We start from the raw sequence: 27,056 nt of genomic DNA, 5'->3' as shown, positions 1-27,056 counted from the left end.
GCGGATTCCGATGGGCACGGGGCAGAGCAGCCCCCATGGGAAGCCGGCACAGGACAGGCTGCTTGGGAAGTCGGGGAGGAGGACACTCCTGCTTGGGGTCCTGTCTTCGCAAGACTCAGTCCATCCATCCATCCAGGCAGCTGACCTCCCAGAAACCAGTAAGTACGTGTGTACGCAAAATAGGCACAAACACGGCATGCGTGTACAAGCACACGTGCACGCCAATCACTGTGCACACACACACACGACCACGCACACATCACACGGGGGCACACACAGCGCCTGGTGCACAGAGACCCAGGCCCACCCCGTAGGGACCTGGAAGGCTCAGCCTCACTCGAGGTGCCTGTGCCCCGAGCTAGGGGTGATGCAGATCCCAGTGCGCTCACTCCTCCACGCCCAGGAGCTAGCTAGCGCGGACGAAGCAGCCGGGGCCAGCCCGCACGCACCTTCGGAGAGATGCGTGGGCCGAGACGCAGCACCCCAGATTCCCAGCTGCGGGCGCAGACTCACCTCGCCGTGCGCTCGGGAGATATGAGGGCACGCCACCCTCAGAGCAAAAGCCTGGCAGACCACTCATCGGAAACAGAACACCGGAATGTGCGCAGAAAGACCCCTCCCGCACGCCCTCTCAGGAGCCCGGGGGAACAGTCACACAGGGGTCGTGCGCTGATGGGCACAGCATCCATCCCACTGCCTGGAGGCCTCCACATGCCCGAGAGAGTGAGACGCTGCCAAGGGCCAGGCCACAAGCGGCCAGGCGGCTGGAGCGTCTGCAGCGTCTGCCTGCGCAGGGAGGCCGGGTGTGCCAGCTCTAGGGCTTGTGACCTTCAGCCCCTCCAGGCACCCTCTTGGGCAGTCCCTGGGGTGGCTGAGCCAGGCCACACGCTGGGGTCCAGCTCAGCTCGGACATCTTTTGTTACCCTCGGCACCAGCTGCTCCAGCAGGGCCTCTGAGGGTGCTCAGTGAGCCCCTTAGGGTCCACAGTGGACTGGTTCGGGGCAAGTGGGATGCCAGGCATGTACTCGCCTTGCTCCCGAAGGGGGTCTGGGGCAGCCCCACGTTGAGCAGCCTTGCTCCCCATTCCAGCAAATCCCCTGCTGAGACAGCCGCGAGGCAGGCGGCCTCTGCTTCTGTCCGACCCTGATGCCGGGCACCGGCTGGCTCTGAAGAAGAGCCCGTCCCACAGGAGAGTGAGCGGGTGGGGGTCTGTTCCCCTCGGCGACCATTCCACGCCAAGGGGCAGGCTCACCCGAGCGCCCCCGCCCTCCCGAGGCGCCCCCTTCCCTGGGCACAGACAAGGCTTGGGGTCTGCAGGGCCGGTGGGAGGGGAAGGGGGTCGACCAGCTGCAGCAGCTCCACCTGGAGGAGAGAAACCAGCCACACAGCACGTTTCCATGACGACACTGCGCTTTCCGTCCCGTCTCCCGGGACTCTTGCTTCCACTCGCAGACTTCCAACACGGGCAGCGCGGAGCCTGCACGCGGGAACCAGGATCGGCACGTGGTACCTGCCTGCAACGCCTCGCGGTCGCCATCCACTAAATCTGGCCTCATCACACTCAACAGCCAAGCTGGGCACGGCCGAGACGATTAATACGCAAGACGACTTTGCCAACACGTAACAGCGGGGACATTCCTGTGCGAGAACGTGGACGGGGCTTGGATGAGGCCTTTCAGCTTTATGATCCTGTTTAATTTGGGTTTGCCAGTCTTCCTTTCATCACCCCACGGGCCAGTCTCAGTAATCAAGATCAATGTTATGTGCTTTGCGGCATGATTAAGGCCGCTGCTTAATTAGAACAGCCATCTACCTCCAGACAAGGGGACGTCAGTAATGCCTCCAGCAGAGGAAGGTGGAGAGAACTTTGGTTGGAGCGTGGACGGAAGTGCCTGTGGGCGGGAACACATACACACAGGCGTGCACCCACACGTCGCACTGCAGGCACACGATGCACGGTGCACATGCACGCACGTGCTCCTACCCTCCGCATGTGCGTCTGATGACTGCATCCGCCAGAGCAGTCGGTGAGGCAGTTTCTGATTGGATGGGGGGCTCCGTGGGGATTCGGGCTGTTTAGGAAGCCAAACTTGAAAGTGTCCAATGGACATAGCCTGAGTGTGCATGTACGTAGTTATTCATTCAGTCATTCATGAGCGGTTGCTGAGGGCCTCCTAGGCACCAGGCACGGCCGTCGACGTGTGACAGCACAGCTGTGGCTGTCTGCGGAGCGGAAGACACCCTGGAACGCGCGGCACCCTGCTGGGCTGCCAGCCTTGGGCGCTCCTCCCTGTGGGCGCCGGGCACCCACAGCTGCGTGGTTAGTCGTCCTCTTCCCACATCTGGTCCATCACCCACATCGCGTGTGGGGCGGGGGTGGTGGGGGGCAGTTCTGGGCTTGTGCCTGGCGCCAAAGCCTCCTCCTTTCTTTTTTGGGGAGGAAATGGGATATAAACAAACTGGTAAATAACTAAATAAAATCCACATCCTCCAATTCAGGGAGGCAGAGAGCTGCGCCCCTTCAAATCAGCGCTTCTGTAAATCAGGTTTCCATCTATTAAGGCGGATTATCAATGGCAGCTCTTTCAAAGTGCACCCTGATGTCTTCTCTCGTCGCGTGAGAATGATAACCGGGATTGATCACTCTGTCAGCTTTTATTTTCGCAGACAGAGGTTTCTTGTAGGGGGCAGGCCTGCGCTGTGAGGGGCAGGCTGGTCTGAACGCCCAAAGGGAAAGTCAGAGTCACTCCTGCTGCTCAGACAAACCCCAGGCCCAGCAAGACGCTGGTGGAGAGCACTCCCGAGGACGTGAGGATGTGCAGTGACACACCGGACACCCCAGGTGGAGTCCTTCCAGCTTGAAGAAGCAGAGAACCCAACGCAAATTTGCTTAAGCCAAAAAATTTAAAAATATATATGCATGTGTATGTGTGCATACTAATTTACTGCAGAGTCTAGAGGATTCAGTTTTTAGTTATTTGTGATTTATTGCAGGTGGCTTCAGGGACAGCTGGATCCAGGTGCTCATATACGGCACTGGAGCCCAGTTCCTCCCCAGCTCCCAGCTCTGTCATGCCCTGCACTGGATTTTTCTCTTGGGCTTCACAGGTGAGCCCTGAGAGCTCAAGCTTTCCCCTCATGACGACGACGGTGCAGCTCCCAGGTTACCACCCTTGCAGTTTTATTTCTGGGGGAAAGCGGTTTTTCCCCTCATGGCCTCAGGTGACTCCAAGATTCGCACTGGCCTGGACCCTGTGAGATCCCTGAGCCAGTCACTGTGGCTGGTGGACCATACGCTCTGCTTGGCTTCATGTGATCTGCCCTGCAGCCAGAGCGGAAAGTTTCCATGGGTCCCCACGTGAAAACTGGATGCTGCTGCCCAGAGAAAGAGCTGGATTTCCAGGAGGCGGACAACCAGCATCTGTTACATGCAGACTCACATCTGTTCTATAAATGCCACTGCTCTGACGCTGGGAGATGCACGGGGCTGTTGGGAGACCCTGCCCTTGGCCGGGGCTGGCGATGGCTGAGCGGTCCAGTCGTCTTGACCGCTGTGGGCTGGGACCGCTCGGAAGGCAGGTCCTGGGAGGACTCGAGGGTCACAGAGAGGCTTCAGCTCCGCCGTAATTCAGTCCTGACTCAGAGCCGGGACTGGACACAAGCCCACTGCCTCTTGGGCATGTGGAGGGTTCTAGAGGGCTCTGCAGAACAGCCAAGAGAAGGGGGTCGCTGGGAGGCGGGGTCAGGACTGGGCTGCTTCTGTTGTGACAGCGAGCGCTGCGAGGTGAAGGAGGAGGTGCAGGCATGGAGAACGGGTCCCTATCTCTCACTGCCGGTAAAAAAGCCCAGACCCCACGGCTCAGGGGAGCCCCGCGGTGGTGATCCTTCATGCGTGTGCTCACTTCACGGCGGGGAGGGTGGGGCGTTGTCTGTACAAGCCCCTGCCGTGAGGGGCAGCTGCAAACTCCTGCCTGGGGTCCTTTAACAATGACAAACTGCACCATGAGCGGAACAGCTTTGCTGAGTCCTGCGAGTCCTTCCAGTGAATTAATGAACTTGAGGCTGGCCCTGGGGGGCCCTCTGAGCAGCACCCCTGCTGCCTGGGAGCTCAGAGCCCAGAACAGGGCTGATCTCCAGCGCTGAGCCGACCCGGACCAGCCCTGCTGACGCGGTAACGTTTAGTTCATCCTCCAGAAATCAGGGCGCTCTGGGGGCATTCAGAAGTCGACACACACTGGAACACACGCGCACGTGTGTGTACTTCCACGCACCTGCACACACGCACACACCGCCTCAGAGCACAGACCGGGCGCGTCCCAAGCCTGCGTCTTCAGGGCCGCGTCCGTGCCTGCTGCCACATCTGGGCACCACTGTGTTATTATTTATTTAGTTAGAATGTTCCTTCAAATCGGCCTGTTTTACACCTAAATGCATTTTTTTAATTCAAAAAGGAACCTCTGTGCCATCGCTGCAAATGGAAAGCGGCATTACTTGTGCGAAACCAGTGGTGAGCACGAACAGAAACATGATGGAAAAAAAACCGCACCGTCGCCAGCAGCGCGTGGTGGAGGCGGCGGGAGCGGCCCTGCTCTGGGCTCCCTGTGGACAGCAGGGGAACCCCTCTGGGATGGGGTCACCGGAGTGCCCAGGGAGCCAGGCAGAAGCCTCCCCCGGCGAGGCTCCCGGCAGTCCAGGGAACTCGGCAGCACCCAGGGTCAGGTTCTGCACACTTAAGGGACAGGGTGGGGCCGGTCACTGTGCCCCAGCTCTCCCTCTCTCCCTCTCTCCCTCTCTCCCTCCCAAGCCCTCAAACTTGGAGGAACAGGGAGTCCATGAGGATCGCCCCTTGGCCCTCAGTGGGCTGGGGTAGCCCCAAGGCCAGCTCTGCAGCCCCCCGAGTCCCCAGTGAAGCTGATCTCCCGACGACCCCCTGCACCCACAAGGATGATACCCCCTTTCACACTTCTGGCCCTTCCCCATCGGCCTTCCTACCCCCTCCCAGGGCTTCCAGGATCACTTCCCAAACCAGAGTCCTCTCTCAGAGGCCACAGCAGGGAGGGGGGCAAAGCAGACAGGACCTAAAAGTAGACATCCCCTCCCCGCATCCATCTTTCCTTGAAGGCTGCTCCGGAGGCCGGGGCACTGCCTGTCAGCCACTCAGGACTCAGCGCAGCAGCCTTGACCACAGAGCTGCCCAGCCCAGCCCCGAAGTCCGGCCTCTGCCCGGAAGGTGCCCCTGGAAGTGCTTTTCTCACTCAAGGTTCCTGGCGCAGGCTGGGTTCCCGTGGCTGGAGCCACAGGAAGGAGTCTGGCTGGACTCGCCACAAACCTGTGTTTGGCTGAACTTACTAAAGCAATCAGGTCCCCTTGGTGTGACTTCTGCCAAGCTACCTGTGAGCTTCAGCACAGGATGCAACCATCTGAGACCAGAAGTCGGTCCTGAGTGACCAGAAGGCAAGGCCATCAGGGGATCTGACTTCTGACTCATCAGCCGCTGTGGCTTCGGGGGCAGGTGGGACGGGGGTTTACAGGCAAGTGACCGACATAGGACTGCCTTGCAGACACGGGCAATGCTCGCTGCAGACAGAATCTCCACCATCGCGGTCACTGGACCCAAAGCACAGAGCACAAGCCTACTGGGCAGAGCCTGATTCCAAGCTTGTCACCTGTCACCTGCATCATTCGTGTCCGTGGCAGCACCTTGAGCATCAGCGATGGCGCAGCCCAGCTTTCTCAGACCTGCAAAGGGCTAAGGCAGAGGGACAGAACAGCCAACGTCCGGGAGCTGGGCACCGAAAGAGGACGCCCGTGGCCGAGAGCAGAGAAATCGGAGGAAAGCAGACTGATGGGGAGGGTGCCCCTCCCTCCTCTCGGCCTGTCCAGCCCGTCCTTGGGAAGGTCTGTGTGCGGGAGCCCGGGAGCCCGTGGCGGGCTGCCTGGAGGTACCTGTGGCGGGGGGGGGGGGGGACTGTACTCACTTTTGGGGCCTGTAGTCGGGGATGGTCCTGTCCAGGGAGATGCGGTCGCTGAGCTGTGCGTTGTACCCAAATTCCTCGTACTTCCTCTCCGTCTCCTGGCTGTCCTCATGCAGCGTAGCCGCCATGCCACCCTGGCCCAGGCCGCCTGGCCCCTCCATCAGACCAATGGGCTTGGCGAGGCCTGGCGGAAGGAGGAAAAATGCCGTCAGGCAGGTGCCAGGGCCTACTGCATCCTCCCTGTCCAGCCTCCCAGCCTCTCCCTAACAGCCCCTTTCTTTAGGTGCAAACTCAGCAAATTCCTCACATGCCGCAGGCTTCCGGCTCCAGGACTTGCAGGAAAGGCAAAGCTATGCAGACAGCAAAAGATCAGCGTTTGCCCAGGGTTTGCGGGGAGGGTGAACGCAGAGCACAGGATTTTTAGGCAGTGAAACGACTCTGTGTGATTCCACAAGGGTGGGTACGTGTCATTTGTCCAAACCAGAGCACGTGTAACAGCAAGAGTGAACCCTCGAGTCAACTGTGGACTCTGAGCAATTACGACGCGCCAGTGAATGCCTCGTATTAATGCAGCGTGTCAATCACGGGGGAAACTTTGGGGGCAGCGGGCTAATGGGAACTCTCTGTGCTCTCCACCCAATGTTTCTGTAAACCCAAAACTGTTCTAAGAAGCAAAATCTACTTTTAGTTTTTGGGGGGAGGGGCAGGCAATTAGGTTTATTTATTCATTTATTTTTTACTGGAGATACTGGGGCTTGAACCCAGGACTTCACTTATGCTAAGCATGTGCTCTACCACTGAGCTGTACCCTCCTCCCCCAAATCTACTAATTTTAAAAAATATAAAATAAAAAAGGAACATATTCATATACACAATGGAGTCACTATGCTGTACACCAGAAAGTAACACAACATTGTAAATCAACTACACCTCGATTAAAATATCCGTGTAAAATAAAAGTAAAAGAACTTAAGAAGTGCAAAGCAGCCGCCCCACTTGCCCACTAACCCTTGACATTGCTGGTCTTGAGAATTCAGAACAACCGTAGGTCCACTCTACGGAGTGCTCCTTTGGGATGAGAAGGAGAGAGCGGCCATATGTGCCACAACCTGGATGAATCTCAAAAAAAACCTTGTTGAGCAAGAAGCCTCCAAAGACACAGAGGAAAACGTCTGATTCACCGAAGTTCAGGAGCAGACGAACAACTCCATCTTGAGAGGTGAGAGCGGCGACCTCGGGGGTGAGGGCGACACTGGCTGCAAAGGAGCCCTCCTGGGGGGCCCCGGTGCATGTGCACACGCGGGTGCCTGGGAAGGCCAGGCCGGGGGAGTGTTCTTCTGGAATGTTCTATTTGGTCACTTGCGTCAGAAGAGGAGATGTCATCCCCAGAGGGAACTGGGGACCAGAGCAGGGCCCACCGGGCAAGGACAACACCCCTTGCTCTCGCTGGGATGGACAATTCTGGCGCATCTCAGCTTTGATGGGGGGGCCAGAGGGCAGAAGTTTAAGCCGGGAGGAGTTGGGATGAGCTCCCATTCCCGTTCTGCAGAGGTCTCTGGTCCTACCTCAGGCCACTGGAAGTGCAAACGCTGGGAAATATCTAACACTGATGTCACGTGCTGCTCCACACGGCACCAGGCTCTTCTCTTGTGATACCCACCCCTCCTTAGGTTTCTAAATTAATTAAACAAGCAGGCCACTAGGCTGAAGGGGGCCAGTGCATGGTGTCTATGCAAACAGACCCAAACCTAAGCCTGTAACACTTCAAGGTTACCAAGTGGAAACCCAATCACACAAAGCTAATCACAGCCAACCACACATAGCCAATCACACACAGCCAACCACACAGCCAACCACACACAGCCAACCACACACAGCCAATCACACACAGCCAATCACACACAGCCAATCACACACAGCCAACCACACAGCCAATCACACACAGCCTACCACCCACAGCCAACCACCCACAGCCAATCACACACAGCCAATCACACAGCCAATCACACACAGCCAACCACACAGCCAATCACACACAGCCAACCACACACAGCCAATCACACACAGCCAACCACACACAGCCAACCACACAGCCAATCACACACAGCCAACCACACAGCCAATCACACACAGCCAATCACACACAGCCAACCACACAGCCAACCACACACAGCCAACCACACACAGCCAACCACACAGCCAATCACACACAGCCAACCACACAGCCAATCACACACAGCCAATCACACACAGCCAACCACACAGCCAATCACACACAACCAACCACACAGCCAATCACACACAGCCAATCACACACAGCCAATCACACGCAGCCAACCACACAGCCAATCACACACAGCCAATCACACACAGCCAACCACACACAGCCAACCACACACAGCCAATCACACACAGCCAATCACACGCAGCCAACCACACAGCCAATCACACACAGCCAACCACACACAGCCAATCACACACAGCCAACCACACAGCCAGTCACACACAGCCTACCACCCACAGCCAGCCAGGCTTTAAGACAGTTAACAATCCCCTTTGCTTTGCTTCTGCACCTCCTCTGTCTCTACTTTCTCCAGCTCCTGTGGGCGGAGCACTCCCAAGCACTTCCGGTTTGGCACGGCCATATTCCAATCAATTTTTGTTCAAATTTAATCTTAAAATTTGTAATATGCCTCGGTTTATCTTTCAGTGGTTCCCAGCGAAGGCAGGACTGAGGGGGCTGACCCGCCTCCTCCACAGGCCCGGTGGGGTCTTCTACTCACCAGAGCTGGGGGAGGGGGTGTTCTGGAATATTCCATCTTAAACAGCAAACGTACTGTTGGCATTTATGCAGGATGGAAGGATACCCACTGGATGTGAAATTGAAAATTACATGACACAAATCACTTCCACTTCTTATTTTAATATTGCAAGAAGTATATATAATCAGGCTATTTTTAAACATCTGTGCTGTACTTGCATTTTTTTTAAGTCTGTAAATAGACGTCTCCCGCAGGCAGAGGTGCTTCCAGACCTGGAGAGAGTCTCACTGCTGATGGGGGCCCGGGCCTCAGAGTGAGCTCCAACGTCCAGGAGAAGGGGCCCCGGGAGGGTGGGGGACGCCTGCAGCAGCCAGGCCCTGACAGCACAGGTGGCGGGGGGTGGGGGGGCTCATTCGCACCAGTGTTTCCCTTATAAAATTAAAACACGCGGATGTTGAAAAATTCAAAACATCCAGAGAGCTATAAAATGAAGAGTTAACCTTTCCTGTGCTCTCCCCCTCTGCAAGCCCCACTCTCCAAAGAAAATGCTTTTTTTCCAGTTTTAGTCCTCATTTGGTCCACTGCACGGACAAGAGTAATTTTATGGGTCTAGTTCTTGCTTTGTCAGCCTGAGACAATTTCCCTTGACTTCCTGGCATAACAGATGAGGAGTTCAGTCCATTTTCACCACCGCCACCTACATCCCTGCCCTGCTCCTCCCTGCATTGGTTTTTCTCAGCTACGTTATTATTTTTAGTTATTTGGGTCGCTACCTTTGTGACCTGAAAATGAAAACACTTAAGGCTGTATTTCTGGAAGCATCACCTTTAGCTGCTGTCCATGGACTGTCTACTGGGTTAGATGAAAAATTAGCATACCCCTGGGAACCGCTGTTCAATGAGTACGAAGTTTCAGTTGCACACATATATTTGTTTCAGACATGTATGTGCTCACGTATCTGAGTAAGCTTAGAGGTCTGCCACACCACACTGTGCCTGGTTAGTAATACTGTACTGTGCACTTAAAAATTTGCTGAGGATAGAGCTCATGATTGGTGTTCTTACTACAATAAAAATAAATAATTTAAATGTTAAATTGCAAAAAAAAACAACAACCAAAGACAAGACATTAGCATGCCTCCCCCTGGGCCTCCCACATAACTTCTCACAGATTTGACCACAGGTGGATTCTAAAAGGAGAGACGGCTGCACATTTGATACGTTGTGATTATATAAATATTATTCGCGGTGGAGCCAAGTGATGAGGGACCATGAGGACCAACGTGGAATTCTGCCGCTAACTAAACCTCGCGCTTAGTGAGGAAATGTTCAGATGTCAGGGCAGTATTGATTGCTTTTTTCCGATACTGTATTAGTCTCTCCCCAGTTATGCATATTTTGTTTTGCTTTAGGTTTGGATCTTGAGTTTCTGTACGGCTTTTTAGGGTGAACACATAAGGATGACAAGAGTAACAGTCAGGCAGCACGTATCCTTTAGACATGAGCGCGCTCCTTCCCCGCAACACCCCTGTGAGGCTGGGCTGTAGTTCACCCCACTTGGCAAATGAGTTAACTGAGGCACAGGGAGGTCAAGTCACGTGCTCAAGGTCACACCGTTTGCAAGCACCAGAATGAGCATCTGTGCACAGGCAACATGGCCCTGTCGATGAAAAATACTGCCAGCCATGTCAGCTAACAAAGGACCCCGCGGCCATCAAGTCATCAGCCACTGCCGCCACCCCCGAGAGTGAGCGGAGGGAACTCACGATGCAGACAAGCAGGCAGCCCGGCCTCTGCAGCCACCCCCACGGTGCCCCCGAGTGGACTGAGGATGGGAAAGCACAGGGCACTGGCCCTGGAGAGCTGAGGTGCAGATCACAGGAGTGATTTCAATGAGCCCACACATAAAAAAGCACTAAATTCCTTAACTCGAGATTTCTGGTTTTCTTTATTTAACAGTCATCTTTCGATGTTCCAACTGCCTGGTCTTTGTTACAGAAGAACTCCTGTACATCCTGGCTTCTCCCCTGCCTGGGTGGGGGTCTGAGATGCTGCCTCCCAGGCTCGAGTCCTCAGGAAGTCCACTGAATAAAACATAACTCTCAAGTTACAGGTTGTGCGTTTTACTTCAGTTTATAGCACCAAGGGAAGGCACTTCGCTGCTGTGATCTGCTGCCTCCCGAGAGCTCCGGGCTTCCAAATGACCTGCCTTGTGGCATAGGGTCCAGTTTCCTGTGGCAGCTACCCCTCACGGCAGGGCTGGGACTCGAGGGGAGTGCCTGGGGTGCAAGATTCCAGGAGACGCTGCCTCCAGGATCCCCGCCTCGCAGAGGCCTCCACGTCCTTGCTCCTTGAAGCCATCGTTTGCCAGGGCCTGTGTCCACAAGTGACCACGAATGCACCACGAGTGTTGGTTTTGGGGTGATAAATAAATTTTAGTGGGCAGGTGGGTTCACAGATGCAGAATCTGTGACTATCGAGAGAGGACTGCACTTTGATATTTTAGCAGCCGCTGTGGACATGCTGGTGGGGCCAGCTGGGCACTGGCCCTTGCTGGAATGAGAGCGCAGGAGCCTTGTCTGTGTTCCACATTGTGGCTGTTCCAGCAGCCACGGAGCCGGGAGTGACGTGAGCTGGGTGAGTGCATGGAGGGTGAGTGACTGAGCCCGACAGAGGCGGGGGGCAAGGAGCCAGCACCCAACCCCATGAGGCCATCATCCTGGGCCCTGGAGGGACAGCTGCCCTTAGATGGCGGCTCTCAAACTTGAGCTGCAACCCGGGAGGACACACACTGCATGGGCCCACCAGAAACGTCCGATCCTGCAGGTCCAGGGTAGGTGGGGAGCTGGCATCTTTAAGAAGGACCCAGGGGATGTGATGCTCAGTGGGGACCCAGGAGATCTCTGCCGTGGAACAGGACTCACAGCCTTTCACCCTTTCACAGGTGCAGATGTGTGCTGTGGATGGGAATGTTGCGTGGACCCTGGCTCCAGGAGGGTAGGGAGATGCTGCAGAGAGCACGGGGAAGGTCCTAGGTCAGCATCTCTGGGCCCCACTGGGTGTCATCTGGCCCTGCGGGAATGGCTGACCCTGGGGAGGCTGCGGCAGCTCTGAGAGGCTGGCACCCCGGAGTACCCCTGCGGGGACGAAGGGGCCGGAGCCACCTGCCGCGGGCCTCTGGAGCAGGAAAGATCTGTACCAGCTCCCCCTCCCACTGCAAACCCACAGGTCCGATCTCACATTTAAGGAAAGTCACGCACATCGGTGCTTCCCTGTAGGGTTTCTGAAGCTCTCAGCTCCCCTCTTCCCTTGTCTCCCAGTGCTGGCTCACATCTTGTCTCGCAAAGAATTCCTTCTAAAGAGACAGGATTGACTGAGTCCCCCCGGGAAATGAAGGCAAATGGAGAGAGAAGAAAGTTGTCAGGATTAAAGATGGCCCAGTCCGTTCCTGCAGGGTCTGAGGCCCACGTATTACAGAAGGGATGGTCAGGGGAGCCTGCCACGGCCTCCTGCGGCCACACCTGCACTGGGCTCTTGTCCGCACATCTCCCAGCTCCCGGCGCCGCCCAGCACTGGGCGGGACCAGGTGCTGGGGGTGGCGGGAGTGGCAAAATGCCCTCATCCTGCCCTTCCCTGGGACTCCTCGATGTGAGGGCCCCCGGAAAAGCGAGAGACCAGGCTCTGCAGACGGCGGTGGGCTGACCTGTGGCCCAGAAGCTACACTCACACCCTGATCCTTGGGACCTCTGGGTGCGACCTTGTTTGGAAACAGGATCTTTGCAGGTGCTGCTAGTTAAGGTGAGGTCGTGCTGGGTTGGGGTGGTTCCAACCAGTGACTGGAGCCCTTTATAAGAAGAAGGAATCTGGGACACAGACGTCCACAGAGAAGACAGCCAGCCATGTGACAACAGAGTCGGAGACGGGAGTGATGAGCCCGCAAGCCAAGGACACCTGGAGCCACCTGGAGCCACCAGGAGCTGGAATACGCAGGAAGGAGCCTCTCTGGCGCCTGGAGGGAGCCCAGCCCCGTCCACGCCTTGACTTCAGATTTCTCCCGACCCGTGACAGGACACACGTCTGCAGCTTCAGCCAGCCGGTGTGTGGTGCTTTGTTAGAGTGGCACAGGGACCGGTGCGCTGGGACGTGGCCTGCGGCCAGCGGATTCCGAGAACTGGACGTGCGGAGGTGGACCGTCCCTCACACCCGATGGGCACTCAGCCTGTGGTCAGGTTGACCGGCATGGCACCCGGGCTTCCCCAGCGAGAGCAGAGGGGCTGTTTTTCCTGCTTGACGTCCTCCACTTCCTCCTCCAGGAGAGGGTGCTGAAAGCTTGTCATTTTATCCTTGAATAAGATGTGATTTTGAGAACGATGGGAAGTTTGCAGTCATTAGCTCAGCCTTTGAAACTTTTGTCGGACAGCTCTCCTGACAATCCAGCTAGCCAGCCAAACACACAAAAGCCAGGCTGCTCACGCCGGTCTGGGCTGGAGGTCACAGCGCTCGTTTGCCCGGGCCCCGCGCTCAGCGCTGCCCACGCTCTGCGCCTTTACACCCCACGGTCCCCTTCTACGCCGGGCGCCCTCATCACCCCACTTCACAGAGAAGACCGCTGAGGCTCACCGTGCCTGCAGAGCCAGGGAGCGGCGAGCCCAGCCTCTTAACCACGTGCCCTAGACCAGAGCCTCTCGAAGAAGCATCTTAGCGGGGACCCACGCAGGTCGCCAGCTTTTCATTTCGACGTCAAGGACACTGATCACGACTATGATTACTGTTACACCACCTCACGAAAGGAAGGTGCTGCCCTCCGACCCGGGCAGGAGGGACGCACCCTCGTAATGAGTATTTTCACGGGATGCGCCTGACTCTCCAAGTACACCCAACTTTGCCCACGCGGACGGAGGGCTCCGGGCTCTCCTGGGCACCTGCTGGTCTACAGGGCTCCTGGCTCCCCTCCAGGCAGGCAAGGGGCTCCCCCTGTCCAAGGGGCACGCCGTCCCCAGCCCTCGCCCCTCCCAGTCGGGCTTACAGGCAGGGACGGTGGCGTGAACAATGCGGTCAGCACGGCATGAGGACCCACCAGGTGACCACAGGTAACGAGTGTGGCCGTGTCCCAGCCTCCAGACAGAACACAAGCCCCGGTTGGGGGATCTGCAGAACCCCTTATCAGTCCTCACGTCTCTCTCAAAAAGTAAGCTACCAGCTGGCGTTCCGGAAGCTTCTCCAGCCCAGCGGAAACCCCGGGACGACCAAGGCTTCCCGGGCTCCCCAGAGCCGCCGGCTCCCCACTTCCGCATTGCCCTTGGGGAGGGGCAGGAGGGCACCAGCTGTGCACGTCTGCGTCCTGCTCCTCGCTCCCACTTAAAGTTACTGTCAGAGTCTCCTCTGCTGTTGTGGACGGGAAATGTCGCCTGCCATATCAGTGAACACAGGACGCTGTGGCCATCAAGTCATCAGCCGCCACTGCCCCCCACAGTGAGCAGAGGGAACTCAGGGTGGAGACCAGCAGGCAGCCCGGCCTCTGCTGCCACCCCCGGCGGTGCCCCCTGAGGGGACTCAGGATGGGAAAGCACAGGACACTGGCCCCGGACAGCTGAGGTGCAGATCACAGGAGTGATTTCAGTGAGCCCAGACCTTTGCACCTTCCCATCCATAGAAAAGCGCTCAGTTCCTTACCTTGAGCCGTCTGGTTTTCTTCAGTTAACAGTCATCTTTTGATGTCCCAACTACCGGGTTTTGTTGCAGAAACTCGTATCTCCTGGCTCCTCTCTTGCCACTTTGGAACAGCCTCTTAGAGTGTCTGAGAGGCCGCCTCCCGGGCTCGAGTCCTCAGGGAGCCCGCCGAATAAGACGTAACTCTCAACTTTTAGGTGGCACGTTTCATTTCAGTCGACACTGTTATGTGTGACCCGACAGTGATTATAACTAATATTCATCTTTCAAACCACCGCAATAGTTGAACACCGCCCTAACAGTTCCTGTGCACTTGTGCATTGAGTTATTTATTCATTTTACACATTCAGCATTGCCCCCTTATTTCAGAAGCTGCACCACTGGGTCAAGGGTAAAGTGTTTTTGTGGCTCTTTCCAGAAGGTTTAGTTCTGTCTTCTGTTGCCAGCAATATTTGCTTTTACTTTTCTAATTAGAAAGTGCATTTCTTCCGATTGAAAAGGTCGTAAATTTGATACAACATTGTAAAAAGACTATAACTCAATAGAAAATGTTTTAAAAAAAAAAAAGAAAAGGTCATGAATACTTATTGCAGAACATTCTGGAAACCCACACAAGGGGCCGCCCAGGATCCCTGTCCACAGGGAAACCAGGATCCATATGTTAGTGCTCTGTGTTACTTTTATAAGATTCCCTGTAACAGTTCCAACTGAATTCAGTAAACACACATAATGTATATACAAGCCTGCGCTCTGTTCGTATCACTGCATCTTAAGCATTTTCTTATGTCACTAAGGATTCTGCATGAACATTGCTTTTTATGCCTGCAAACATGAAGTCTCCTCCTGTGGCTGTACCATTTATTCCTTCATCCACGCATCAAAAATGTACAAAGTGTCTCAAATGCCCAGAGTCGGGCCGGGTGCTGGGGGTCGGTACCCAGGGCCCTCAAGGGGCTCGCGGTCCAGGCAGGAGACGGTACATAAACAGGCGATCACGGGACAGTGTGCTGAGGCCAGCCACGCTCACGGGGAGTGATGCAGGGCAGCTGACTCCGCATTTTGGCGGGGGCCTGGGGGGGTCAGATACGGTTTCCTGGAACCTCCAGAGGCTCTTGCTTTGAGCCTGCAGGAAACGGGACCCCCTGAAGGGGCAGGCGCAGGGGTGGAGGGGCCTTGGAGGGGCCGTGCTGAGGCTGATGATCTGGCAGTGGTGTCCAGGTGGGAGAGGACGAGAGCTCCCTGGGGACAAGACGGCCCGTGGACACGGATGGCCTCATACCTCCGTCTCACCCACCTCCCGCCTCCCACTTGCGCAGACCCTCTCTAGTTCTTTCAAGAACCAGCCTCCTCACACATGATGTGGCCGTCACCCACGTGGCCTGCCCTCTCCACCGCAGGGTTCCAATCAGATACCTGACTGGCCAACAGTGTGCATGTGTCCCAAGTGGATTAATAACCAGGAGGGACCACCCCCTTCTGTGATACCTTGAGCGCCAAGAGCAAGGGTTTGAGGGCCATCTTTGTCTACACAAAGGGAGGCTGCCCACTCAGGTGTGCTCCAGCCCAGCCCAGGTGGGTGACCCACTCATGCGCACTCCATCCACGCCCAGGTAGATAGACAGGAGCTGGGCTGGCCAAGGCAGAACAGGGCCTGAGGCCCGGCACCGGGGCCTGGTGGGTGGGTGGCTCTCCCAGTGGCCCGGGTGTCTGGGACTCCAGGTGGAGGGGGCAGAGGAGGGTCCTGGGCTGTAGGAAGCAAGTTGTCCAGGTCCGGGTGGAAAGAAAGGCTCCGAGGAGGCAGACACAACTTGAGGGCCCTTTCCTATCCGAAGTCCCACCGTGCGTCTGACAGTGGAGTGCTCACGGGGGCACGTCTTCCAGGACATCCTCTGCTCTGGTTCTCTGGCTCGGGGATGACACCTCTGGTGAAACACTGTTGGTCTCAGAGGCAATGATTTGACTTTCCAGAGGAAAAGCAGTTTCTGTTTGAGAGTCGGGGTGAACACAGGGCCCCTCCCCCTCACATCCATCACCACTGTAGTGGGAAGAGGTCACAACCCCAAGCTGTCATGCTTTCACGGAACAGTCACCTGAGGCTCCTGCCCTGTGCCCTGAGGGAGTGCACTTTTCTAACCACAAGAGATAATTTGGAGACATCACAGCGAGGGGCCGCTACCTCGGGGAGCGGGTGTGAGGCACTGTTCACATGCAGAGACCGATTCAGGGCTGGGGGGCAGGACGTCGGGGCAGGGGGGGGACTCGGGAGCTGCGGTGAGTCGCTTGGACCACGTTTCCCAGATGCGTTCTCTTGATGTGCCCTGAGAAAAGCGACGATGGAAGTTCACCATAAACAGGGACCGTCTCCCGGCCTGTGCTGTGGGGCAGTAGGGAATGGTGGGGACTGGGGCGGCGAGCACACGTGCTCCACCTGAGGGGCCCCCGCTCCAGATCTAACGGGTCCAAAGATGCCGGATCTTCTAGACTTTCAAGAGAACGCAACACAGATTCTCGTCTATAAATATCAACAACTCATTCATATCTGGGGAAATAAGTCACATCAGGTTAACAAAGAGGGTCTACATCTGTCAGCTGGCCAGGACAGGGGTGACAGGCTAAGAAATGCTTCCCAAGGACACCAGGTTCTGTTCCCCAGAACCAGTGGATGTGGTGCCTTAAACGTACGTGAGACTGTGCGGGTGAGATTAAGTCAAGAACCCTGAGATGGACCAGGACCCAGGACCCAGTATCCAGGACTAAACGCCATCACAAAGATCCCTGGACAGAGACGGCTGGGGAGACTTGACACAGACAGAGAGGGGGCGTGTTACGTGGCGGCAGAGTGGAGGGACTCGGCCAGCTGCGAAGGAGGAAGGAGGAGTGCCTGGGGCCCCGGGAAGCTGGAAGAGGCAGGAAGGATCCCACCAGGAGCCCTCGGAGAGCTCAGCCCTGCCCACACTCTGACTTTAGCCCAGGGAAACCCATTTTGGGCTCCTGACCTGTGAGAGAATAAATCTGTGCTGTGTCAAGCCGCCCAGCAGCGGTGCGTTGTCACGGCGCCCGGGAAATTAACACAGTAGGCCGAGTGGCTCTAACTTAGGTCCGGGTCCTTCCTCCCTCGCTCCTCTGTCCTGGGTCCTGACGGCCCCAGGATGGGTCAGGGGACCAAGGACAGTGTTGCCAGAGACATGCCCGGCAGGACTGGGGTCTTGGGCACGGTGTGCTCTCACCAGCCCTTCTCAGTCGCCCTGGGCTGGGCAGTCAAACCTTTTCGTCTGCAGTCAGCCCACGTGAACTGCGGTGCCCCAGGGGTGGCAGGAGCGCAGACTTGTCAGATGCAGGGGTCTGAGGGGCGGAAAGCGTCTGTCGAGAAGCCGCGTGAGCTGGGTGGCGGCAGGGCCGGGCCTGGAGCCCAGGAGTGAAGCTGTCCCTGGTACCCTGGCTCCTGGAGTGCAGGTGCTCTGGAGGTAAGCCCTGGACCAGGGGATTCTTCAGGAGTCTGGCCCCCAGAACCTCAGGGCAGCCAGAGAAGGCACAGGCCCCTGGGCCCTGGCTGGGGCTGGCTGATGAGCGTGTCTGGGGGACTCAGGAACCTGCATGCCCAGGCTCCCCACGCACGTGGATCCACTCTGCAGGGTGGGCATAGGGGACTCGCTCACCCTTGCCTGCGACGAGGTTGGTGCAGAGGGTACCCACCGGGAGCTTGGAAAGGCATGGCTGAGGCACAGCCACTGCCCCCACCATGCCTCAGGACCCTTGGGGCGCTGGCCCCCAGCAGCGGCTCATGCAAGTCTGGACACAGCAGAGGAGCAGCTGACATGGGGGAGCCACGGGAGCTGGCGGCGGGGACCAAGTCTCAGAGGCACCGCCTCGGGGCCGCTGGCATTGTTTACCGCACGTGGTCCTCTCTGAAGCCCACCCAAGTAGGTTTTATGTGGATGGTCCTCCAGCTCCTTGGGAACCCACCCGGCAATCTGGCCGCATAGGTCTGCTTCTCCGCAGGGCAGCCGAGGGCCCCGCCCCTTCCTTTCGCAGGCCCTCCCTACGGGAGATTGAGAGGTTGTGCCCTGGTTTAGATGGATGGAGGGGTGGTGGGTTGAGTGGTGGCCCCCAAAGCATTATTCAGGAACTTGTGAATGTGGCCTTATTTGGAAACAGCGACTTTGCAGCTGTAACTAAATCAAGGACTTTGAGATGAGATCATCCTGGATTAGGGTGGGTCTTGAATCCAACAAGGGTCCTTAAAATTTAGAGAGGGCTCAGAGGAACACATACAGGAAAGGCTGCATGACCATGGAGACAGAGATTGGAGTGAGGCACCCACAAGCTAGGGAGCACCAAGAATGGCCAGGAGCCACTAGAAGCTGGAAAGAGGCCTGGAACAGATTCTCCCTCAGTGCCTCCAGGAGGAATCAACCAGCGGACACTTTGATTTTAGGCTTCTGGCCTCCAGCGCTGTGAGGGGCTGACCTTGCAGCTAGAATGACGTGTGACCGAGATCTGTCAACAAGGTTTAAGTGGAATTTGCCAGGTGGAATTTCTGGGAAATGTATCTGAGAGGCACAGACTCAACTGGTATACGTGGGGCTTGGGGGGGAAATTTTTCCCCTTTTATCTACAGTCCTTCCCCCTTTCTCCTAGTGAGAATGAGGGCTCAATGCTTGGGGCTGGGGCAGCCATTGTGTGACCATGAGGTTTAACGTCACACAATAGGAATTCAGATGAAATTGGGCTCTTGAGGACATCTACCAGCCCCCTGGATTTCACGTTCCGTGGGAAAAACAAATCACAACGCAGTGAGGTCATTTTAGTCGGGCTTTGTCAGGACTCCGAATTCTCCACCCAGAGAAGCAAGCGGGTAAGCGTTAGGAATGAGAGGACACTGTAACAATAAGGGCCAGGTGGCCTTCCCCAGCACGCAGCCCCCGCCCAAGAAGGACCTGGCTGGCCATCCCAGGCAGAGAGCCGCCCAGGGACACAGACAGAGCTGTCAGCTCCCAAGGAGCCCCCTCAAACCCCCTCTCCCGCAGCAGTCATTTCACACTTGGCCAACCCACTCCTTCCCGCACAGAAACCTGGGGTGTGTGGGTGGCTGCGATTTTTCAACTTGGAAGGAAGTGTGGCTTTCAAGCTCCCAGTTTCTCTTTGAGTCACTGATTTCCATCTGTCACAGTGACTTAAGCCAATATTCCGAGAGAGGAAACAGCCCCAATGGAGAGGCTGCCGGTCACAAGATAATCTGAGAGGAAGAGGCAGAGTGAAGATGCCTTAGGGAAGTGGGGAGGCTGGGCGGGCCTGTAGGGTACGGCTCCGGTGTCAGGACACCCCTGGGGACACACGGCCACCGGCGGCCCAGAGGAGGGGACTCTGTCTGCAGGAGAGACAGGCCCCTGTGAAACCGCTAAGGATGTTAGATTTAAAACAACAGAAACAACATCAATTGTGAAAAAGCAGAAAGCAGCTGACAGGACGGACGTGAAGAACGATGGGGACCCGGGAGACGTGTGAGTCCGGGGCTCGCTTCGTCCCCAGAGGACGCTCTGACCTGCAGACTTGAGGGCTCAGAGGAGAGGAGGGCAGAGGGCCAGATGGACCCCATGTGGGGCTCAGATCTTGAAGGGGGTGGGAGGGGCTCTACCGAGCCCCAAGGAGCAGACACAGATGCTGTCCATCCAGGCCTCCAGCCAGGCCACAGATTCATGCTTCCCGACAATGACCGGCACGGAGCAAACACACCAGGACAGAATAGGACAGAAGCTTCGGACGGGAGCTGCCGGACAGTGGGTCCTCTCAGTTCTGCCCTCCGATCAAAGAGGCCATCAGCCTCCTCTCCGGATGAAGCCCAGTGAGCAGGACCGGATGGTTTGCAGGAGAGCCAGCCGCCGTCACCCACCCCCGGGCTCCAGGCAGTGTCCTTCCCGTGCCAGCGACCTTGGCGGGCGACTTGGTGGAGTGTAGGGAGTGGGGGTGGGGGACGGTGGCCGCGGCAGAGAACAGAACATCCTGCTGGCTCTGGCTTCTCTCTCTCTCTGCACCCTTTGAGAATTTAGGCCAATTTAACGTGCCTGACTATTAATTTTGATGATTACAAAGCGGAGATAAAGGTGACAGCCCCTGGTTTGCCTTTGTAGATAATGTCCCTCCCAGCTTCAGTTCCATCCCCTCTCGCCAAACACAACGGCTAATTTCATTACAGACGGGTCTTTTAAGATTCCCCGGGGACTTAAACCCATAACATATTGTCAATAGTGGGAAGGCAGCCTGCCCTTCCGAAACTCAGGAGCCATGAATATTTCGTAAAACACGACAATACCTGTAAAATATATCCTCACTGAGGCTAATACCAGATTTGATAAATCTTCCGACATAACACTTGTGTTCAACTAATATGCATATTTATGGGGCCAAAGCCTGGGAGATAAGGAATGACGGGGAGCATCTGGCAAAACGGATGTCCTGGCTCTCTCACTCTGTGACGCACATGGGGCCGTGGAGATCCCCCAGCCGGTTCCTGGCAGGAGTGAGTGCCAGCTTGCCCCAGGTCTGGGCCTGATTGTGGCTAGGGAGGGGGTATGAGGGGCATTTGGGTGTCCTGTCACCTCAGTGGCCACCTGGCTTAAGTGACGCTGCCCAAGAGGGTCCGGGTGGCCGGACCCGGACGCCCACTGCAGCCTCTGGTGGTGGATGCCCCTGGCTCTGGCAGGCTCAGTTCTGGGCTCCTTCCTGAGTGCAGAATCTCCCAGGAAGGGCTGGTGCCCTGGGCCAACCCAGTTCTGGGGCCACAGGCAGGAGACCTCGGAGCCCACACTTGGGTCCCCAGGGGGTGGAGAGTCTGGGGCACTTGCTCGTGCTGAAGCCCGAGAACCTAGTGCATAGTAGGTGCTCGGGCAGTGCTTGTGGATGGATGGATGGATGGATGGATGCGTGACTGAATGAATGCATGAGTGAATGGGCCACCGCAAGCCCCCAACCTGAAGGAGACAGAGCTGGCACTGTGGGTGCTGCCCTCGAGCTCCTTCCTGAGACGGTGACCTTCCAGAAAAGGAATGATGGACAAGCACAAGAGATCACGCCAACCTTGCAAATGCAGAGGGCCACACGGCTTGGTACCTCCCCTCCCCAGCCCCGCCCAGCTCAGTCATCTTGGGCATGGTCCTGGAGGCTGGAAGTCCAGGTCAACCTGGCTCCTAGTGAGAACCCTCTTCCTGGCTTGCAGACGGCGGCCTTCCTGCTGTGTCCTCAGTGGTCTCCTTGGTGTGTGCCCACAGATCTCTGTCTCCTCGTCTTGTAAGGCCACGGATCCCATCAAGGGGCCCCCGGCATGAACTCACCTAACCCTCGTCATGTCCCAGAGGCCACACCTCCTAACACCATCCCACTGGGGTTAGTGCTTCAACAAAAGAATTTGGGGGACACAGACATTCAGTCCATTGCATTCCATCCCCGGACCCCCAAATTCACATCCTTCTCTCAAGCAAACTACACTCCCTCCATCCAATAGCCCCGTAAGCCTTAATCCATCCCAGTATCCACTTGGAAGTTTAAAGCCTTCTCTAAATGTGTATCAGCCGTGCACGTCCCCTCAGATTGGAGCCACCCGGACAGAGCCAGGGAGAAACGGCCCTTCCTTGGGCAGCTGTGGGGCTGGGCTCTCCACCTCCTGGAGCCAGGACAGGGGCGGAGTCCCATCTCTCATTTTCTTCCTGGTTCAGCCCCTGTCCCCTCACCTATTTACCCCAAACAAAGCCAGAACATATTCAAGCTGGTCCTGCTTGGGGGCTGGAGCCAAGCTACCAAAATCCAAACCCCACGTTTGCTCATGTCCTAACTTTAGGCGAAATACTCGCCTTCATGTGTTTCAGTTTCCCCATCTGAGTGAAGTGGACAGTGCCCCCGCCCAGGGCTGCTGTGGGCTGAACAGGACAGTGTGTGTGACACTTGGGATGATGGATTATCACATTATTTGCCCTTTTGGCAACACACACAGTCAAATGTCTCCTGACACGGGAGCTGTTCTCATGGCTTTGCTGTTTGGGTCTCTCCCACCCACATTTAGCAACCCAGCCACTCCCACCAAGACGTGACAGTCCTGGACCCCTTGTCAAGTGCCTCCGTGAAGATTCGAGGTCAGAGGGGTGGCAGGTGCAGCCGGATGTGGGCAGGTACGACGCAGGCACGGTGCTCGGGCAGAGGGAACAGAGGGCCAGGCAGGACTGCAGCAGAAGGCTAGATAGGGGTCTGGTAGGGTCAGGGATGGTCTGCAAGGCTCCAGTCTGCAAGACCACTGCCCCCTGGCCCAGCGTCTTGGCTGTGTGAGCAGCGTTGGCCACCGAGTCAGGTTAGCTCAGACTGGCAGTGCCCGTCCCCAGACCCACCCTCAGAACCGCCCTCGACTGCTCCAAGCTCACTGAACACAGCTCTGTGGCTTCCTGGCTCCTCCCTAGGGCTAGAGTTAGACCAGAAACAAGGGTGGGGAGCCTGTGGGGCCCAAGAGGTATTCCTCTAATCCCCAGGGCCCTAGACTGGGGGCAGGGTCCTGGGCCAGGAAGAGCTGCCTTGCAGAGAGAAGACACCTGATGTAAGGTGGCCCTGCTTGAGGACCAGTGGGTCCCTGCTTCTTGAGGCCTTCTGACCCCGAAGACCCCCAGGTCAGGGACAGAGATCTCCCTTCCAGTGGCTGGGGGGGGCCTCAGAAGTGAGATGAAGAAGGCCTCGAACTGGGCGGGGTGATTTCCGCAGGACTCAAAACCACCTGTCTTTCCTCCTCATCTCTCTGGACGGCTCTCTGGAGATCTCTCCTCTCCCCTCCAGCCACCCGGAGTCTGCTCTGATTTCTGCAGCCCCAGGAAGAAAACAAGGCTTCCTGCAGCCCCGGGCAGTGCCCAGTGCTGTGTCTCCACCCCAAAGGTGGAACGCCCTTACGCCAGGGCCACGCCAGATGTGAGGTTGTCGACCCCACACCTCTGCCAGGCCAGCTGTCCACCTCCACAAGTGTGCACTGGGGCCCGAGCCGCCTCCCTGGCCTTCTGTCCTCCTCAGCCATTCCAGATACCATCTCCCTTTCTCAGTGCTCAGCTTTGCTCACTCTATGGGGTCTCCTCGCATATTCACTCATCCACCTGTCCATCATCCAACCACCTTCCCACCCATCCACTCCTCCACGCAAACACCCTTTTCCTTCCTCCCTCTGCCCATCCATAAATCCATCCACCCGTCCTGTGAACAAATATTTACTGAGAAATGGTTACTGTGAGGCATCATGTTACTCATCTGTCTAAATTCTGCCCCACTTCAATTCTTTTCCTTCCATTGCCTTTACTCGCATTTCTGAGGACCTACTGTGTGTCAGGCACTTTCACATGCATTATCTCATCTAATCTCAAAATCCTATGGAAGAATGGAAGTGCTCTGGATGATCATTCTTCCCATTTCACAGATGCAAAAACCCAAGCTCAATGGGGGGAACTGTCTGGCCAAGGTCACTCAGTCGGGGTTTGAACCCAGATCCAGCAAACTCCAATGTGCAGTTCCAACCTCCTCCTCTTCCATGAAGCCCACCTGGCTTTCAACACAACCCCAGAACCCATCCCCACCGTCATCTCTTTTGTCACTGATAACTTGCTGCCTTAGAAAACAGATGATGCCGGGAGGGTGGCTGCCTCCCTCCTACCCGGCTATAAACACTCAGAAGAAGGCACCCAGGCTCCGAGCTCTGGGCACACACTCCTGTGCCCTGTAGAACAGCCTTGTTCTATGAATAAAGTATGAATTGGATTAAACCATCTCCCTGATTTCCCCTCCGCAACTTCCCGTGAAAGCGTTACTCATCAGGGGTGAGGCTGCCTCAGAAAGGGAATTACAGGCTGAGGTGGTGAAGTTGGGGTGGGAAGGTCAGGGGGCTGTGGATGAGCAGAATGAGGTCAGCGCTGATCGAAGTCAGCTGGGTCGTCCCTGCTGAGTGGAAGCCACATGCCAGGCATTGCCTGAGAGCTCATATGTTCCCTTCACTTCTCACAATAATACTGTGAGATAATTGCTATTTCAACCCATTTCATAGGTGAAGAAACTGAAGAGCAAGGCTGTGAAGGTCTCAAGGAGCAGGGCAGCCCACCCAGGTGGCCTGGCTCTGCAGCCACGTTTCAGCTGCCACCCTCTGCCTCCACCAGGGAAGATAAGCTTGTCTGCTTCCCTGTGTCCACTGCTAAGTGCTCAAGCATGTGGAATATTAATGCATTTCCCGCAGTCTGCTCAAATGGTGTGAAAACAGTCCCTTGCATCACCCAGGCACTTTTCATTACTTTCTTACTCTGAAATAAAATCGAGGCTTGCCGGGTTTCTGGTGGGGGCTGCACACAGAGCTGGCTTGACTGAGCTATTCTGTTAAAAGTAAAAGGAGTCATTTCGACGTAGGAGGAAGGAGGTGTAAGCCCTCGCCACCGAGCTTAACCAAGCTGATGTCCTCCCAGCCCAACCCCAAGGAGGCAGTCCAGGGCAGGGGCTGTGGCTCCTGCATGCCTGGGTCCAAATCCCACTGCTACCATTGAAGGGCCTGACCGCACTTGGCCCTGGTCTCCTCATCGGTGAATCAAGGATCATCTCCTGCACAGGCTGCTGTGAGCACCAGACACGGTCACGGACCTCAGGACTTGACATGGAATGTCCATCTTGGTTATTGTTACCATCGGGTGAGCATCAAACATCTCAGAACAAGTTCTAACCAACGTCTAGTACTCTATGCTGGGGCTGCGAGCAACCCCTGTCCTGGGGTCTCACCCAGAAACGTGCAGGCTGAGAGGGGGTCAGAGTGTGGGAAGGAGGGCAGCCTTTCACCCTGAGAACACTCTCCAAAAGGCTGCATCATTTTCAGGGTGGAGGTAAAGGATGATGGGGAGACGGTGCTGGAGATGACGTGGTGTCCAAGGTGAGAATCCCGGAGGAGGCACAGCTGGCCAGGCAGCCCCCCACCAATGCCCACCTCACCCTTGAAGCCAGCTAGATCTTTCCTCAACCTCCCCCCGCTCCCTCGGAGAAGACCTGTGGGTGAACTGCCCTTAGGGGGAGCAGAGGCAGGGGACCAGCTCCCCTCAGGGCTGGGAGGTGGCAAGACAGATCCAGCGACAGCTCCTCCCGGTGCAGACACCTGCAGCCCTCAGGCCCTCAGCACCTTCCCCCAGTCTCCCGCCTGCCCTGCGAGGGGATCCCCCATCCGGTGGACATCCACCTCCACCTTACAGGCCAGGGGTTCTCAGTCCAACGGACCCACTGTCCCCATTTCATAACGCACATTCTGTAATGCCTCCTCTTCTGAAAAACATAGATAATACATAGCCAGACATACACTTAAAAAAAATCCATTTAGTTCTATAGCTATTTTTAAAAAAGAAAGGAAGGACGGAGGGTGGGAGGAGTGGGGAGGAAGGTGACTTGCACTTCTCTGCCTCAGCCATGACTTTATTTCCTGCTTCCCTGAGAAAATAGGAGAAAATGACATCTCATCTCCCCGCCCCTCAACCCTGAGTCACCTGCCTGCAGGCCCCCTGCCCCAGAAGCCCGCCTGGGAGGAGCTGTCCGAGGAGCTAGCCAGGCCCGGCCTCCCATGCTGGGGTCTGGCCCTCTCACCTGCCCCTCTCCTCCCCTCTCACCTTATTCCCATCTTGGAAACAGCGCCCTTTGCCAGCCCCACCTCCCTCTGCAGGGCCAACCCTCATTCATCCTCCTTTACAGCAATAGTTCTCAGTGGGGGGCGCGGGTGCCCCCAAGGGACATTTGGCAATACATTTGTGGTTGTCACAACTGGGAGGGGGGTGCTACCGCACCTGGTGGGTGGGGGCCAAGGACACTGCTCCTGCTCCGTGTTCCTCACTGCATGGCGCCCCACCACTGACAATTATCCAGCCTCAACACCAGCAGTGCTTTGCTGCAGCGCTCTGTGCTGGACACCTCTAATTCCATCCGACCCGCACCTAAACTGACTTTATCCAGGTCACCTCCACCCTGTGGAGCCAGTGGTCAGCCCCCAGTGCTCACTGTGTGTGACCCATCAAAGCACTTGGCAGGGCTGGTCCCCTGGAGTCCTAGGACAAGACACTGGCCTGCCTCTCCTGACAGAGTCCCAGCTCGGGACTCGGCTGACTTGTGTCTTCTCCATCTGCACTCACTCCCTGGTCTAGGCAAGATCGTAAGGCTGTGTGGGTGTCGGCATCTGCATGTGGGTAACTCCAATTTTGTCCTCCTAAAAGTCGTGTGCTGAAGCCCTAACCCCAATGTGACTGCATCTGGAGAAGGGCCTTAGGGAAATAATTAAGATTAAATGAGGTCACTGGAGGGCCCTAATCTGATAAGGCTGTGACCTTACTGAGGGAGAACACCTTGTACTCAGAGAAGAGGCTGTCCACAAGCCAGGAGAGAGTTCTTACCAGAAACCAGCCATGTCAGCACCTTCCTCTTGGTCTTCCAGCCCCCCAGAACTGTGAGAAAACAAGTTTCTGTTGTTTAAGCCGCTCCGTTTGTGGTACCTTGTTACAGCAGCTGGAGTGTGAGCTTCCAAATGTGAGTCTCCAACACAGACTCCCCCAAACGGCTTTCCAGCCATTCCCCACAATACACGGGGCACACTCTGCCTCAGGACCCTTGCACTTGCTGGGCCTGGGGCT

At 56.5% G+C, this 27,056-nt stretch overlaps 1 protein-coding gene across 1 annotated transcript in view; it reads right to left on the bottom strand.

Moving 5' to 3' along the window:
• The window catches only part of GALNT9 (polypeptide N-acetylgalactosaminyltransferase 9), a 74,696-nt gene that overhangs the window by 37,551 nt on the left and 10,089 nt on the right, over positions 1-27,056 (bottom strand). Inside the window, exon 2 of the mRNA XM_074356095.1 lies at positions 5,979-6,159. Within this exon, the coding sequence (XP_074212196.1) occupies positions 5,979-6,159 (181 nt within the window). The remainder of the gene's footprint in view (positions 1-5,978; positions 6,160-27,056) is intronic.

The sequence above is a fragment of the Camelus bactrianus genome, chromosome 32, assembly GCF_048773025.1.
Source record: "Camelus bactrianus isolate YW-2024 breed Bactrian camel chromosome 32, ASM4877302v1, whole genome shotgun sequence".
NCBI classification, from domain to species: Eukaryota; Metazoa; Chordata; class Mammalia; order Artiodactyla; family Camelidae; genus Camelus; species Camelus bactrianus.
This window is presented reverse-complemented; position numbering and strand designations above follow the sequence as displayed.